The 16,380-nt window shown below is 50.6% G+C and overlaps 1 protein-coding gene across 2 annotated transcripts in view; it reads left to right on the top strand.

Moving 5' to 3' along the window:
• ARID1A (AT-rich interaction domain 1A) overlaps positions 1–15,770 on the top strand; it is a 69,152-nt gene extending 53,382 nt beyond the window's left edge. Inside the window, exons 7-20 of one of the 2 annotated variants that reach the window (XM_080801135.1) lie at positions 129–296; positions 953–1,265; positions 2,856–3,001; positions 3,094–3,203; positions 4,428–4,637; positions 7,120–7,327; positions 8,662–8,794; positions 8,970–9,142; positions 9,492–9,642; positions 9,724–9,858; positions 9,943–10,039; positions 10,500–11,391; positions 11,744–11,874; positions 13,677–15,770. In XM_080801135.1, coding sequence (XP_080657261.1) covers positions 129–296; positions 953–1,265; positions 2,856–3,001; positions 3,094–3,203; positions 4,428–4,637; positions 7,120–7,327; positions 8,662–8,794; positions 8,970–9,142; positions 9,492–9,642; positions 9,724–9,858; positions 9,943–10,039; positions 10,500–11,391; positions 11,744–11,874; positions 13,677–15,407 — 4,598 coding nt within the window. In that variant the 3' untranslated portion in view covers positions 15,408–15,770. Of the gene's footprint in view, positions 1–128; positions 297–952; positions 1,266–2,855; positions 3,002–3,093; positions 3,204–4,427; positions 4,638–7,119; positions 7,328–8,661; positions 8,795–8,966; positions 9,143–9,491; positions 9,643–9,723; positions 9,859–9,942; positions 10,040–10,499; positions 11,392–11,743; positions 11,875–13,676 lie in introns of both variants that reach the window. The other variant, XM_080801134.1, reaches the window with a different exon arrangement.
• The last annotated feature ends 610 nt before the right edge of the window (positions 15,771–16,380 follow it).

Below are 16,380 nucleotides of genomic sequence, written 5' to 3'. Positions count from 1 at the left end.
GCAAATAAGATACAGACTTTGTGCAAGTAGTTGCTAAAGAAAATGTAGATGATGAGGTCCTATGATAAGGGAGAACATTTGTTCTCATCGTACTGAGGTAATAATATATGGACACTCCCCACAAATAGGTTACATGCAGAGGAACCCCCAGATGCCCCAGTACAGTTCCCCTCAGCCCGGCTCGGCCTTATCTCCGCGTCAGCCTTCAGGTGGACAGATGCACACAGGCATGGGCTCCTACCAGCAGAACTCCATGGGGAGCTACGGTCCCCAGGGGAGTCAGTATGGCCCACAGGGTGAGTATGCTACCCAGTCAGGAGTACACAGAGGTGTATACATACACTGCTCTCTGGGTTTTAAGAATAGGACTGCCCTTTGCCTTAAATCCACCAAAGCCAGGCCCTAAAAGAAGGCAGGACTATCACCCTGGGAAAGTCCCTAAATATCCCTGAGCCTCTCTTTCATCTGTAAAATGGGGAGAAGGCGTTTTGCCCAAGACTGGGCAGACACTTAATGGCCGTTAAAGTAAATTAGTCCTAATAAAATGTATCTTTGCTCAAAATGAGCTCTGGACAGATCTAAAGCTGAATGTCTCATGCAGAGCATGGGAGATAAGGCAGATTACCTATGTACAAAGGAAGGAGTTCTGGGAGGTGAGGGGCCTGGGTAGCAGCAAAGCCACTCTTGCCTGCCAGCCAGCCTTGCTCTGTGCTGTGCTGGCTTTAGGAAGAGAGGACAACTGAGGCCTGCCTTTCTGTGTTCCTTGCCTCTCCACCCCCCACTTTTTAAAAAATGAGGTGAAGGCTGCAATGAAGTTGGTCTTTTATCAAATCAAATAGCGAGTGATTCCTATCATTTATTATCTGTGGAGTTTTAGAGCTGAACAAGATTAAGGAATTGCTAGTGAATCACTAACCAGTCTCTGCATCTTCTCTTCTTCTTTCCTTTCCAGGAGGCTACCCCAGGCAGCCAAACTATAACGCCTTGCCCAATGCTAACTACCCCAGTGCAGGCATGGCCGGAAGCATGAACCCTATGGGTGCTGGAGGTCAGATGCATGGGCAACCTGGCATCCCACCTTATGGCACACTCCCTCCAGGGAGAATAAGTCATCCCTCCATGGGCAACCGGCCTTATGGCCCTAACATGGCCAATATGCCACCTCAGGTTGGGTCAGGGATGTGTCCCCCACCAGGGGGCATGAACCGGAAAACTCAAGAAACTGCTGTCGCCATGCATGTTGCTGCCAACTCTATCCAAAACAGGTAAGGCCTAGGAAGTGAAGAGGGTGTCAGAAGAAGGAAATAAATTCAAAATTATTTGGGTTGTTGAGATGCTTCTGGATCTGAACCATGCCATATTGGTAAATGCGTATTTTATTGAGAGCTCTTTAGAAAACTGGGTTTCCTTGCAGTGGAAAGAAAACCAACAAAAGTGCTGATTCTTAAGCATCTTCAGTTGATATCAAATTTCACATGATCAGACATTATATGTAAAGAACTTTATAAAGCATAGCTTATTTTGGGGACGCCTGGGTGGCTCAGTTGGTTAAGCGGCTGCCTTCGGCTCGGGTCATGATCCCAGCGTCCTGGGATCGAGTTCCACATCGGGCTCCTTGCTCCGCAGGGAGCCTGCTTCTCCCTCTGCCACTCTGTCTGCCTGTGCTCGCTCTCTCTCTCTCTCTCTCTCTGACAAATAAATAAATAAAATCTTAAAAAAAAAAAAGAAAAAAGCATAGCTTATTTTGATGAGTAAAATAAGTTTTCAGAGTTTCTCTATTTCTTCTGTCAATCTGGTTTTTTTTGTTTCCCAAGGGATTTTAATGATACACATGACTTGGATCTGTAGTGTGAGAAATAGAGGATAGTAGGGTTGTGGTTTGCCATTTCTCTACTGTTCTGTGTGGTTCTTTGTGTTTGGATCTGGCACTAAAGTGCAGAGAGCTCATGTGATTTGGTTTAATGACTTTGAAGATTCATCCATTCTTCCTTGGACACTCACTTTGGTGGCTCTTCACTTCAGTGAATATGATTCCATTGGCTTTTGAAGGCTCTGTCTGTGTACCCCATTGTTGGTGGCTACAGTTCTTACAGTGACTCTTGTCTTACTGGAATGCTGATGAACTAAGGTAGAATAGGGTAATTAGTGGTAAAGAGATGGGTTTGGTAGTACTTCAGAATGATGGAAGCATAGAGCAGTAGGTACATCAAGAAAGTACCTCCAGGGGGCACCTGGGTGGCTCAGTGGGTTAAGTCTCTGCCTTTGGCCCAGGTCATGACCCCAGGGTCCTGGGATCGAGCCCCACATTGGGCTCTCTGCTCAGCAGGGAGCCTGCTTCCCCCTCTCTCTCTGCCTCCCTCTCTGCCTACTTGTGATCTCTGTCTGTCAAATAAATAAATTAAAAAATCCTTAAAAACAAAAAAAAAAAGCACCTCTAGGTGCTATGCCGTGAGGGGTCCAGATTGGTTGGGATTTGACATGACAAAGTGGTAAAATCTAGGCCTTTTGCCGTAAAGAGGGCCCTTAAATGGAAACACATTTGACACTGGAAGTGCCTGGAGGAAGGTGGTACTTAAGAGACACAGTAGGGGTCCCTTCTTCAAGGTTTGTATCCTTTAAAATTGAGCTATGGTTTCCTGTTTGGTGCCTGAACCATCTTAGAACCTTTCATGGGAGGTAGTAGATAGGAATGTCTAGGTCAAGTGGTACATGGTTGTGGTTTAGGAAACCCATAAACTTTTTCCTTGTAAGCCTTACTAGATGATCTTAGTTCACAAACTCTATTTAGCTCAGGTCCAAATCTGAAAGCTCAGTGTCTCTAACTCTTGTCTGTCACTTTCCATCTTCTTCCTCAGGCCACCAGGCTACCCCAATATGAATCAGGGGGGCATGATGGGAACTGGACCTCCCTACGGACAAGGGATTAATAGTATGGCTGGCATGATCAACCCTCAGGGACCCCCGTATCCCATGGGTGGGACCATGGCCAACAATTCAGCAGGTAAGTCCAAGCCTTTGCTCACCCAGGAATTTCTTCTAGAATGATCTTCATGTCAAACTTACTGGACTTGTGATCTTTTTTCTTTTTTATAGGGATGGCAGCCAGCCCAGAGATGATGGGCCTTGGGGATGTCAAGTTAACTCCAGCCACCAAAATGAACAATAAGGCAGATGGGACACCCAAGACAGAATCCAAATCCAAGGTAATGATTTATATCCTGACTCCTCTCACCTCTCTGTCCCATCCTCTCCAGGAATAGGAAGGAAAAAGAAAAGAGGGTGACTAGACTCTAGCCTTTTATGACATGGATTAGATCTCAGAAAAGTCTGCTCTTGCCTCTTCTAATCATGAAGGGAGGGTCCCAGGCTAATAGCTCATTGAATTAGATTTCAGTTAGCCTAAAGGATCCTGATAGAAATAACACAATATTCTCACAGCTGTCTGTGATAGAGGAAATGCCAGGCCTGCAGTGTAGAATTCTCTGTATTGCCCTTTGGGAAACTGTGCACCCTGTCCTCATGCATCGGTAGGTGGTATGTGCCATGGGCCACTGGTTGCTCTTCTCTTCCTGGACCTTCCTCCGAGCAGCAGGAATGGTTGGTGCCCTGTGTTCTATAAAGAGGAGGATGAGGCAGGTGGGGGTTTGGGTCCTTGCTGGCCTCCCAGTAGGATGGTCCTGAGTGTGCTGTCTGTTGGGTTGTATGGCAGTCTGGGGACCTGCTCAGTGTTCGAAACATTTCTGCCCTTTGTCATACCCCATTTTCCCTATCTCTTAAAGCAGGGGAAATAAAAATGTACTGCTGCCACATTCTGTGGACCCTCACCTCTGGCTTTCAGGCCCTTGTAGCCATCCTCCAGTCTGGGACAGGACAATTAACATCCAGAGCCTTTCAGGCAGGTTCGGAAGACCCTTCCTTTCTTGACAGGAGGAAGTTTCTTTTCATTTGAGTCCATCCCATTGTCTCGAAATCACGTTTTGAATTTCTTGAGTTCTCTGAAACAGTCTCTGACAGCATGCCCAGGCTCCTGGGTAATAGCACGGGGGTAGTATAGTGACATTGTTGTCAGGTGTATAAGGGTTTGACACTTAGCTCTGCTACTTAAGAGCAGTGAGTTTTAGGAATGGGCTCCTTGTGCCTGCTTCCTTATCTTTTAAGAGGAGGATAATTAATAATGCTTAATATATAAAGGCATCTAGCATGGCACCCAATGCATAATACATAGGCAGTGTTAGCTTCCTTCCTTTACAGGAAGAATTTCTAGCTCCCATTTGGTCTTTTGACCTTGCAAAAGGCAAGGTACATGTTAGTGACTACCCCAGAATAAGAAGCTTTACCACTGCCCTAATCAAAGGACTTCTGAGACCACCCTTAGCATAGGCTTTGAATCTGACCGGTTCCTATGAATCTTGACCTGCCCCTTCCAGAAATCCAGTTCTTCTACTACAACCAATGAGAAGATCACCAAGTTGTATGAGCTGGGTGGTGAGCCTGAGAGGAAGATGTGGGTGGACCGTTATCTGGCCTTCACGGAGGAGAAGGCCATGGGCATGACAAATCTGCCTGCTGTGGGTAGGAAACCTCTGGACCTCTATCGCCTCTATGTGTCTGTGAAGGAGATTGGTGGATTGACTCAGGTGAGTGCCTAGCACTTGGCTTCCTCTGTGGTTTCAACAAGCCTCTCTCTAGGTACTCAGTGGCTTCACCTGGTGCCAAGCCTCCCACAGGGACATCACCGTCTCCTGCTCTCTGAGGCACATACTGACAGACTGGAAGCACAGGGCTTCTAGAAGATAAGACAAAGACAGGAGGCTGAGACCTGCCTGGGTAGTATGATGTATTAGCATTGAGTTTACCATATGTCTAGGGTCTCACTGGGGTGCAAAGATAGGGAAAATGCGGGAGGCAGTTTGGCATAGTAAGCACGGACAGATGGGTCTGTTTGGAAAGATGGGTCTGGTTTTGAATTCTTTCTTAGCCACTTAACAACACATGTGACCTTAATCAAGGTGTATGACCACTCTGAGCCCTAACTTTCTTACTTGTAAAGTAGGGAGAGTGTGTATCCTGCTAGACCGTCAGAAGCTAGAACTAACACTCAAAGCTTGCAGCAAGATGTCTGCCGTGTAAATTGGTCTGTAAGATGGTATGGGCATAGCCAGAGTAGTTGCTGACCTTTCCTTCCAATCCCAGTGAAGATGGGATTTCAGGAGCTATTGGATAGAAATAGCTTATGAGGGATGAAGCAGGTGGGAAAGTTGTGTTTAGGTGCTCCATATGGCATACCGACGTGAATGCATTAGTCTGTGCTAAAAACCTCTGAACTGAATACCTCCCTGAGCCTTGCCCCTGCTCTGAGGCCTTAGAGCTTTGCTTCACACTCAGCCCTGGAGGCGAAGAGTGGAGGCAGTGCTGTGCTTTGCAAACTTTCCTCCGATGTGTGTTCTGTAGTCATCAGATCAGGAGCCTGCTGTTGGATCTGAGTTTGTGGCTGAGCTCAGGGGGAGGCGTGGCGGGGAGAGACGTATTCCAAACCTTCTAAATCAGAAGAGGAAAACAGCTGTCACCAGCAGAAAAGAAAGTGATTGGAATGAAGCCAACCAACAGTCAGTTATGAATTCCTTCTCCCTTCAGGCTTTATTCCCCTCCCCCACAAAGGAAAACAAAACAAAACAAGACACGTGCACACTGCCACATAACTGGCGTGGGAAGCAAAGCCACAGCAGGCTTCTGAGGTGACCCTGGGCTTATTCCTGCCATTCTCCCCGGTATTGAGTTCTCCAAAGCGGGCTTCTCCTGCCTGTAGGGAAAGGGAGGGGGCGTCGGGTTAGGTTCAGCATACTTTCGATTGGATGGGCTTCTGGATTCACTGAACTTAGGATGTGGTCCAGAGGGAATCCCGAAGCCTGCGCCTGTCTTCTGGTTGGCGAAAGGATGCCAGCCTTTTAGGGGCTAGGATGTAATTGAATGCTAAAGACAGTGCGAGTTCAGAGGAGAGAGTTAGTTTGTGAAGCTTCCAAGAAGGCAGAAGATGAGTCCTGAGCCTCTGTGAAGGCTTAGTAGGGTATAGTAGAGGAGGGGTCATCCAGTTGACTGGCCTGCATGGCACGGATATAAGACAGTCTGGAGTATACCTGGCCAGCGCCATCTCCGACCTTCAGGCTTCAGCTCAGATGGTAGGCTGCTCTGGAAGTGTTCCTGGTCACCTCCCCACCATCTAGATTGTCCCTCTCTTTGCTTTGTTATCACTCTTCTCTCTGGTATCGTAGGTACCAGGTCAGCAGACAGACCACAGCATGTTGAGCTTCCTATGTGGGCTGGGACTAGAAAGCTGGTGTTCCCAGCCTTCGAGGTAGATGAGTAAGCGTGAGAATACATGAAGAAGGACACCTGCCTGGCTAGAGCAGCAAGACCATCTAATTGTAGGGATTGGGGAATGGTCTTGGTCAGTGTGTCCCGAAGCTTAGGAAAGGAGACAAGTGTAGGCTGGCCGCTGGGAGGGCACAGAGAAGTTAGAGGGCCTGAAGGGTCTCCTGGACAACCAGGACAGTGACTGGTGAGGAAAGGGAGCTTGTGGTTTGTGACATGTCACTGAGAAGCGGGACAGCAGAGGCACAAGAATGTAAAATTTGCAAAGAGCCCCACAGTGAGAAAACACCCCCGATATGGAAACTTCCAGTTTGACGAAGTAAGTCAAGCAGAGTGGTAGCTGATACTGCCATGCCTCCATTTTGGAAAATGTTGATTTTTATTGTTGCCTTTGAAGGGGTTTGGATCTGATGGTGACTTGCATAGCCCTTTTCAGTACTGTACTTGTGTTAAGCATCATACCTTCTGAATTCTGTTCTCTCCCATTAATAGTGATGTGAAATCTGCCCTTTTTTGAATAAGCACCGTCTGCTAGTTGCTGTGATCTGTGGATAGAGCCTGCTGAGGGTAGAGGGAAGCTAGCCATGGATTTAACATTTGTTGTGGACTCTGCACCAAGGGGGCTTAACTTTGGTTGGTTAACTTCGATTCCATGAGAGATGAGTGCCTGGTAGCCTGACAGGGTTTGGGGCTTGTGAGCAGGAAGACCAGGTAGAAGATGGACCTCGACTCTTCTGGTTGGTTGTACAGGTCAACAAGAACAAAAAATGGCGGGAACTTGCGACCAACCTCAACGTGGGCACCTCAAGCAGTGCTGCCAGCTCCTTGAAAAAGCAGTACATCCAGTGTCTCTATGCTTTTGAGTGCAAGATTGAACGGGGAGAAGACCCTCCCCCAGACATCTTTGCAGCTGCTGATTCCAAGAAGTCCCAGCCCAAAATCCAGCCTCCCTCTCCTGGTAAGGATCGGGTGTGCAGCCCACTAAGGCTCACCCTTCACGGGTAGCATTCAAGGGTCCAGGCTCCAATACACGGCAGTGCCTGGCCCTAGGGATGGCTGCTCTGCCCTGCCGTACCCCAGGCCTTACCGCGGTGATCGAACTGAAGAGCAGCGGCCAGTGGCGACTCCCTTGAGAGGTAGTCTGTAGCAGCCCTTAAGTTTTAATTTTCGTTGTGCACCTGGCGTCTTGCCAAATGTTTGTAAACTAGCGAGTAGGAGGGACACCAGAGGAGTGGGGAAGTCTGACAAATCACAGTGAGGCAGGGCCATCTGGGAGCTTTGGCCCACTGATGTCAGCGCCTTAGAATGCAGCTCAGACTAGAGCCCTGAATTCCCCAGGGAGCGGAGATGCTAATGAATGGGAAGGAGGGGTTGGGGAGGGGATATGAATGGAACTCTCTGATGGGAGTGCCTCTGCCCACCCTCCTTTCTGAGAGGAGGCTGGGGCCTGAGCAAGCATGGGGAGGGAAGAAGGCCAGGGCTCCTAGAAGGTGGGTGTAAACACATGTGCCCTGGTGTTGACCTCTGAGGGTGTAATGAGTGCCTGAGATGACTCATCAGCTGGGGAGGCCTAAGCAGTGGGATATCTGCTGCTGGGAATGGTAACTCATGGAAACATTAATTACTGGTAGTTCTGCTCGCATCAGCTTGGAGGAACATTGAAACCTGAGAGGTGACACTGTGCTAGATGTTTGTTGAGTGGGAGCTCCTAGGTTCCTAAAGTACACTGCAGGTCTGGGACAAGATGGAGCCTTCCTACCTAGGATTTCAGGGGCTCTGACTGGGAACTTGTACACCAGCATTACAGGGTTTAATAGGTTAGACGTGGTCCTTGGGGAAGTAAAGAAAAGTAGTCAGGGAAGCTGGCAGAGACTTAAGGAAATCCCTAGCATGGTGATGGCATCTCCACGCTACTCCTAGTCTCCACATGTGAACAGTAGCAAGGAGCAACAGAAACCTCCGATTCCCTGGGGCACCTGGGCGGCTCAGTCAGTGAAGCATCCGACTCTTGCTCTCAGCTGAGGTCTTGATCAGAGTCATGAGTTTAAGCCCCACATCAGGCTCCACAATGGGCACGGAGCCTTTGTAAAAAAAAAAAAGAAAAGAAAAGAAAACTCAAATTCCCTTCTTTATTACCTGGCCTTACATATCCCCTGCTGAGAAGGGCAATTCAGACTTTAAAGAAGTCCAGCTTTAGCCTTATAACGATCCTTTCGAAAGAGACCCCAGGGCATTTGTGTATTTCTGTGAGAGTTAAAGACTTGCCGGCTCACCCTACATCTCTGTCCACAGCGGGATCTGGGTCTATGCAGGGGCCGCAGACACCTCAGTCAACTAGCAGTTCCATGGCAGAAGGAGGAGACCTGAAGCCACCAACTCCAGCATCCACACCACACAGTCAGATCCCGCCCTTGCCAGGCATGAGGTAAGACCAGGAGCAGGGGCAAGGGGCTTGGGAGGGCCTGGGTGGAACTGCAGGAGCTTCTGTGTAGCCCAAGGTGTCCCTGCTCTGCCCGCCCAGCGAGGGACTCTCACGTGACCTGCTTACTGGAGGAATTGCTTTATTTGGGGTTTAATTGGCTTTCCTCACTCTGGAGCAGGAGCAATTCGGTCGGGATCCAGGATGCCTTTCCTGATGGAAGTGACCCCACATTCCAGAAGCGGAATTCCATGACTCCAAACCCTGGGTACCAGCCCAGTATGAATACCTCTGACATGATGGGGCGCATGTCCTACGAGCCAAATAAGGATCCTTATGGCGGCATGAGGAAAGGTGACCAACTGCTTGAGGACAGAGCCAGGGAAATGGGGGGATATCTTGAGCGGTTCAGGGTTGTTCTTGTCAAGCCATTCTTGGAGATACGGCCTTTCCAGACCTAAGTACCACTCTTCATCCCTACCTCCTTCCTTGTCTCCCTCTCCCTGGCTACACCTGATCACACCTCAACAAGTAGGAGCTCTTTGCTGATTGGAGCCTCTTTAGATCTCTTCTGAACCTGTCAGGGAAACCGTAGGAACAAGCTGAAGCCCTGAAGAGGGCTTGGTCTTTGGGGCAGGCAAGGTGTGGGTTGCTGGGCCTGCTGGCTTACCAGTTTGCTCACTGCTTTCCTTTCTACGTGCAGCGCCAGGGAGCGATCCCTTCATGTCCTCAGGGCAGGGCCCCAATGGCGGAATGGGAGACCCCTACAGCCGAGCTGCCGGCCCTGGGCTGGGAAATGTGGCGATGGGACCGCGACAGCACTATCCCTATGGAGGTCCTTATGACAGAGTGAGGTGAGCATGGCCCCTGCTCCTGTCCCACCCCAGCCCCCCACAGCTGTTGTGGACTCAGTCCACTTCTCCAATTGTGTTTAGGACGGAGCCTGGAATAGGACCCGAGGGAAACATGGGCACTGGAGCCCCACAGCCGAATCTCATGCCTTCCAACCCAGACTCGGGGATGTATTCTCCCAGCCGCTACCCCCCGCAGCAGCAGCAGCAGCAGCAACGGTGAGGGAAGGCTGGTGTTAGTGTCTCTGTGGCTCAGGCTTTGCCATTTCCCACCCTGATCCTCTGATTCTCTCCCTCCTACAGACATGATTCCTATGGCAATCAGTTCTCCACTCAAGGCACCCCTTCCGGCAGCCCCTTCCCCAGCCAGCAGACCACAATGTATCAGCAGCAGCAGCAGGTGAGGACAGCAGGGCACACTGACACACAGTGAGCCGGTTCGAGGCCTAAGTTGAAAAGTGTAAGAAGGGCTTGCTCTAGATACTTCGGTTTTCTCCCACCCACATAGTTCTGCTGAAGAGCCAAGCCCTCCATCTCATCCCGGTTTAGATTCCAGTCCAGTCTCTCCGGTTCCCCAAAAGAGCCAGAAACCAACCGTGTTTTGGTTTTTGAACTTTTCTACGTTTTTCTTCCCAGAGCAAGGGAGAACCAGGGGGAAATAGGGACTGATTCTTGCTTTCAGAAACAGCTTCAAAAGATCATTTGTAAAGGTGATTCTTTTCTTCCCTTGGAGTCCATGTCCTCTTTTGGAGGCACAGAAGTAAGCCCGGCAAGGGTCTGCTGTAGCCGTCTTGGCAGCTGTGGGTCTTGGGTCCCTGCGCGCAGAATACTAACTTCCCCTCTGCTTGTCCCTGTCTTAGAATTACAAACGGCCAATGGATGGCACGTACGGCCCTCCCGCCAAGCGGCACGAAGGGGAGATGTACAGCGTGCCGTACAGCACGGGGCAGGGGCAGCCCCAGCAGCAGCAGTTGCCCCCAGCCCAGCCCCAGCCTGCCAGCCAGCAGCAAGCTGCCCAGCCTTCCCCTCAGCAAGATGTGTACAACCAGTATGGCAACGCCTATCCTGCCACTGCTGCCGCTGCTACTGAGCGCCGACCAGCGGGCGGCCCCCAGAACCAGTTTCCATTCCAGTTTGGCCGAGACCGTGTCTCTGCACCCCCCGGCTCCAATGCCCAGCAGAACATGCCACCGCAGATGATGGGCGGCCCCATCCAAGCATCGGCTGAGGTCGCTCAGCAAGGCACCATGTGGCAGGGGCGTAATGACATGACCTACAATTATACCAACAGGCAGAGCACTGGCTCTGCCCCCCAGGGCCCCGCCTATCATGGCGTGAACCGAACAGATGAAATGCTGCATACGGATCAGAGGGCCAACCATGAAGGCCCGTGGCCTTCCCATGGCACGCGTCAGCCTCCATATGGTCCCTCTGCCCCCGTGCCCCCCATGACAAGGCCCCCTCCATCCAACTACCAGCCCCCGCCAAGCATGCAGAATCACATTCCTCAGGTATCCAGCCCCGCTCCCCTGCCCCGGCCAATGGAGAATCGCACCTCTCCTAGCAAGTCTCCATTCCTACACTCTGGGATGAAGATGCAAAAGGCAGGTCCCCCGGTACCTGCCTCGCACATAGCACCCGCCCCCGTGCAGCCACCCATGATCCGGCGGGACATCACCTTCCCACCTGGCTCTGTTGAAGCCACACAGCCTGTGTTGAAGCAGAGGCGGCGGCTCACAATGAAAGACATCGGTAAGGAGACCTCCCTGATCAGGTTGCTTCATCTGCCCCTAAAAATCTTGTCTGTTTTTCTGTCTTAATCCTAGTATTTTGGATGCAATAAGATCCCGGTACAGTGTTGTCTAAAATAAAGCCAGAGAACTTTGGATAAGGAAAAAGGCTTATTTCAGTCTTTACCAAAAGGCAGGCTCCATGCAGTGATGTCCTAGAAGGGGGCCTAGAAGCAGATGCATGTCCTCTCCTAGCTAGGAACTGCCTCCCGCCATGTGTTAACCTTCAGAGTAGCTGGACTTATGGGGCAGCCCTGGGGGAGCATCCAGCCAACCTGGGCTTGGTAGATGGGCAACATGGAGGTTTATTTCAGGAACCCCGGAGGCATGGCGGGTAATGATGTCCCTCAAGTCTGGGCTGCTGGCCGAGAGCACGTGGGCATTAGACACCATTAACATCCTGCTGTACGATGACAACAGCATCATGACCTTCAACCTCAGTCAGGTGAGTACAGGTGCCTGGGAAAGATGGGCAGAATGGGAGGGCCTGGGATCTTCTTGAAGTAGACTGTGCTAAGTGACATGGGGAGTTAAGCCAGCCCCAGCCAACATGGTCTCCCCTCTCTCGCTCACTCTCTGGTATCTTCTGTGCCAGTGCTTTGATTCCATGCCAGTACTTTGCCACTGGCCATGGGCCCAGAACACTGAGAACAATAATAATTTGTGTAAGGTATCAGGAGGATTGACTTCAAAGGGAATTGGGGAGAAATTTTTGGTACTGGTACGAAATGCAGATTTGGTTGATGTGAGTGAAGACACCAACTTTCAAGACTACTGAGAAAAACCTGTGGTGTTTATTAGTGAGCCATGCAGTTTCTTCTGCCCTGTCTTCATCTGTGCACGTCGGAGGTCCTTATCGACCCCCTTCTCCTGAGGTGTAAAGGGGAAGTGGAGTGAAGTGCTTGTGTGCGGTGATGGTGGCAGTATCTTAACTACACTCTTGCAGAGGCGATTCTCCAGGTCCTCTCTCCACAGGATGTGCGCCTTGGGTTTTCCCCACAGCCGGGAAGAGTTTCTGCTACGCCGTCCCACTCTTTCTTTTGATCATCCTTAGTACCTACCAGCCCATCTATCGAGCTGACTAGGGGGCATTGAAGAGTTAACCGTTTCTTGTGCTGCTACTTTGTGCCAGGTCCTTCGTATTTTCTTTCATGTCATCCTGACAACAGCCTTCCGAGACAATGTGGCCTCTTAGAGATGAGTAAAGAGGCTCAGAGTCTTATCTTTGCCCAAGTTCACACTGCTGTCAGCAGTCTTTCTGATTCCAAAGCCTGACTTTATGTCCATTTCATAAAATTGCCCCCCATGAGAAGGCAAAGGAACAGCTATTGACTGAGCAGTTTCCATATGCCAGGCATTTGGAATATTCCACTTAGACCTCAGAACAACCGTGTCAAGTGTAGGAATTGCCTTCATGTTCAATGGAAAGATAAAAGTAGTACAAGTTGGAGAGTTTAAGTCACATGGCTAGTTCCTAGAAAAGCCAGAATGGAAACCTAGATCTTTCTAATTCTAAAGCCCTTATTTTTTCCATTCTGCTTTACTCTCTTCAGCCAGAGATGAATCTGACTGGAGATTCAGTGTTTTTTTCTAGAGGTAGATGGCCTATACAGGATCCAAGCTGGAACTTGGGCCCACCTAGCACCAGCTTGGTCCCATGTTTGGAGGACTGAACCTCATCCCACTCACTGTGTTGCCTGATTGATTCATGGAGGTCCACCTCCTGGATCGTTGGGGAGCTTGGAGAAGAGAGCAGGTGAACATCTGTCCACACTGCTTACCCCTTCTCAGCTCGTCTTGAAGCCTTGGGCTGTGCTTGGCAATGGAGTATAGTGTCCTAAGAGGGACATTGGCAATGACTAGCAGGTAGGAAGCTGGGCCTGGTGAGGAAAAGCAGGGTGAGGTAAAGCCGGTGAGGAAAAGCAGGGATTGGCTGGGAATAGGAGGCCGAGAGATGGTGAGGTGCAGAGCTATTGGTCAACATGTCCGTCCTGCTGAAGGCAGGCTTACATGAAGGTCGGCCAAACAGAAGGAAGAACTGTGTGCTGGGCACAGGAAAGATTGAATGATTTGCTCTGTGGCGAGCCTTTGGGAAAGGAGCAACTCCGTCTCTCCCAGGGATACGGTTGTCTGACGTACAAAGAAAGAGGGGGAGATTAGGTAAAAGACCACGGGAGGCCTCTCAGGTCACGGATTCTCTCCTTTGGCCCCCCTTTTCTCCATTTATTTCCTGTTTTTCTCTTCTAGCTCCCAGGTTTGCTAGAGCTCCTTGTGGAATATTTCCGACGTTGCCTGATCGAGATCTTTGGCATTTTAAAGGAGTATGAGGTGGGTGACCCAGGACAGAGAACACTACTGGACCCTGGGAGACTCAGCAAAGCATCTAGTCCAGCCCCCATGGAGGGGGAGGAGGAGGAAGACCTTCTAGGTCCTAAACTAGAGGAGGAAGAGGAGGAGGAAGTAGTCGAAAATGACGAGGAGATGGCCTTTTCGGGCAAGGACAAGGCAGCCTCAGAGAGTAGTGAGGAGAAACTGATTAGTAAGTTTGACAAGCTTCCAGTAAAGATCGTGCAGAAGAATGACCCGTTTGTGGTGGACTGCTCAGATAAGCTTGGGCGCGTGCAGGAGTTTGACAGTGGCCTGCTGCACTGGCGGATTGGTGGGGGGGACACCACTGAGCATATCCAGACCCACTTTGAGAGCAAGACAGAGCTGCTGCCGACCCGGCCTCATGTGCCCTGCCCACCAGTCACCCGGAAACAGGTCACGGCAGCAGAGGGTACGCCAGGGACAACAGAACAGGAGGGCCCCCCGCCTGATGGCCCTCCAGAGAAACGGATCACAGCCACAATGGATGACATGTTGTCCACCCGGTCTAGCACATTGACCGAGGAGGGAGCTAAGAGTGCAGAGGCCACCAAGGAGAGCAGCAAGTTTCCATTCGGCATCAGCCCGGCACAGAGCCACCGAAACATCAAGATCCTAGAGGACGAACCCCACAGTAAAGATGAGACCCCACTGTGTACCCTTCTGGACTGGCAGGATTCCCTCGCCAAGCGCTGTGTCTGTGTTTCCAATACCATCCGAAGCCTGTCGTTTGTGCCCGGCAACGACTTTGAGATGTCCAAACACCCAGGGCTGCTGCTGATCCTGGGCAAGCTGATCCTCCTACACCATAAGCACCCAGAGCGGAAGCAGGCACCACTGACTTACGAGAAGGAGGAGGAGCAGGACCAAGGGGTGAGCTGCAACAAAGTGGAGTGGTGGTGGGACTGCTTGGAGATGCTCCGGGAAAACACCTTGGTCACGCTTGCCAACATCTCGGGCCAGTTGGACCTCTCCCCATACCCTGAGAGCATTTGCCTGCCTGTCCTGGACGGACTCCTACACTGGGCCGTCTGCCCTTCCGCTGAAGCCCAGGACCCCTTCTCCACCCTGGGCCCCAACGCCGTCCTCTCCCCCCAGAGACTGGTCTTGGAAACCCTTAGCAAACTCAGCATCCAGGACAACAATGTGGACCTGATCCTGGCCACGCCCCCCTTCAGCCGCCTGGAGAAGTTGTATAGCACCATGGTGCGCTTCCTCAGTGACCGAAAGAACCCAGTGTGCCGGGAGATGGCCGTGGTGCTGCTGGCCAACCTGGCTCAGGGCGACAGCCTGGCAGCCCGCGCCATCGCCGTGCAGAAGGGCAGCATCGGCAACCTCCTCGGCTTCCTGGAGGACAGCCTCGCCGCCACGCAGTTCCAGCAGAGCCAGGCCAGCCTGCTCCACATGCAGAACCCGCCCTTTGAGCCGACGAGTGTGGACATGATGCGGCGGGCTGCCCGCGCACTGCTGGCCCTGGCCAAGGTGGACGAGAACCACTCGGAGTTCACGCTGTACGAGTCACGGCTGTTGGACATCTCGGTATCGCCGCTGATGAACTCCTTGGTTTCACAAGTCATTTGTGATGTACTGTTTCTGATTGGCCAGTCATGACAGCCGTGGGACACCTCCCTCCCTGTGTGTGTGTGCGTGTGTGGAGAACTTAGAAACTGACTGTTGCCCTTTATTTATGCAAAACCACCTCAGAATCCAGTTTACCCTGTGCTGTCCAGCTTCTCCCTTGGGTAAAAAGTCTCTCCTGTTTCTCTTTCCTCCTCCTCTCCACACCCCCCACCCCCCACCTCACACCTTTCTGTTCCTTGTCCTCACCTTACCCCCCTCAGGACCCCACCCTGTTTGAAAAGACAAAGCTCTGCCTACATAGAAGACTTTTTTATTTTAACCAAAGTTACTGTCGTTTACAGTGAGTTTGGGGAAAAAAAAAATAAAATAAAAATGGCTTTCCCGGCCCTTGCATCAACGGGATGCCACATTTCATAACTGTTTTTAATGGTAAAAAAAAAAAAAGGAAAAAATACAAAAAAAAAAACCTCTGAAGGACAAAAAAGGTGACTGCTGAACTGTGTGTGGTTTATTGTTGTACATTCACAATCTTGCAGGAGCCGAGAAGTTCGCAGCTGTGGACAGACCCTGTTCACTGGAGAGGCCTGTGCAGTAGAGTGTAGACCCTTCCATGTACTGTACTGTACACCTGATACTGTAAACATACTGTAATAATAATGTCTCACATGGAAACAAGAGAAGCGCTGGGTCAGCAGCAAGCTGTAGTTTTTAAAAATGTTTTTAGTTAAATGTTGAGGAGAAAAAAAAAAAAAAGGCTTTTCCCCCAAAGTATCATGTGTGAACCTACAACACCCTGACCTCTTTCTCTCCTCCTTGATTGTATGAATAACCCTGAGATCACCTCTTAGAACTGGTTTTAACCTTTAGCTGCAGCGGCTGCGCTGCCACGTGTGTATATATATGACGTTGTACATTGCACATACCCTTGGATCCCCACAGTTTGGTCCCCCTCCCAGCTGCCCCTTTATAGTATGACGAGTTAACAAGTTGGTGACCTGCACAA

Source organism: Martes martes (assembly GCF_963455335.1).
Source record: "Martes martes genome assembly, chromosome: 4".
Lineage (NCBI taxonomy): Eukaryota > Metazoa > Chordata > Mammalia > Carnivora > Mustelidae > Martes > Martes martes.
The sequence above is the reverse complement of the archived record's forward strand: the minus strand, read 5'-3'. Positions and strand labels throughout refer to the sequence as shown.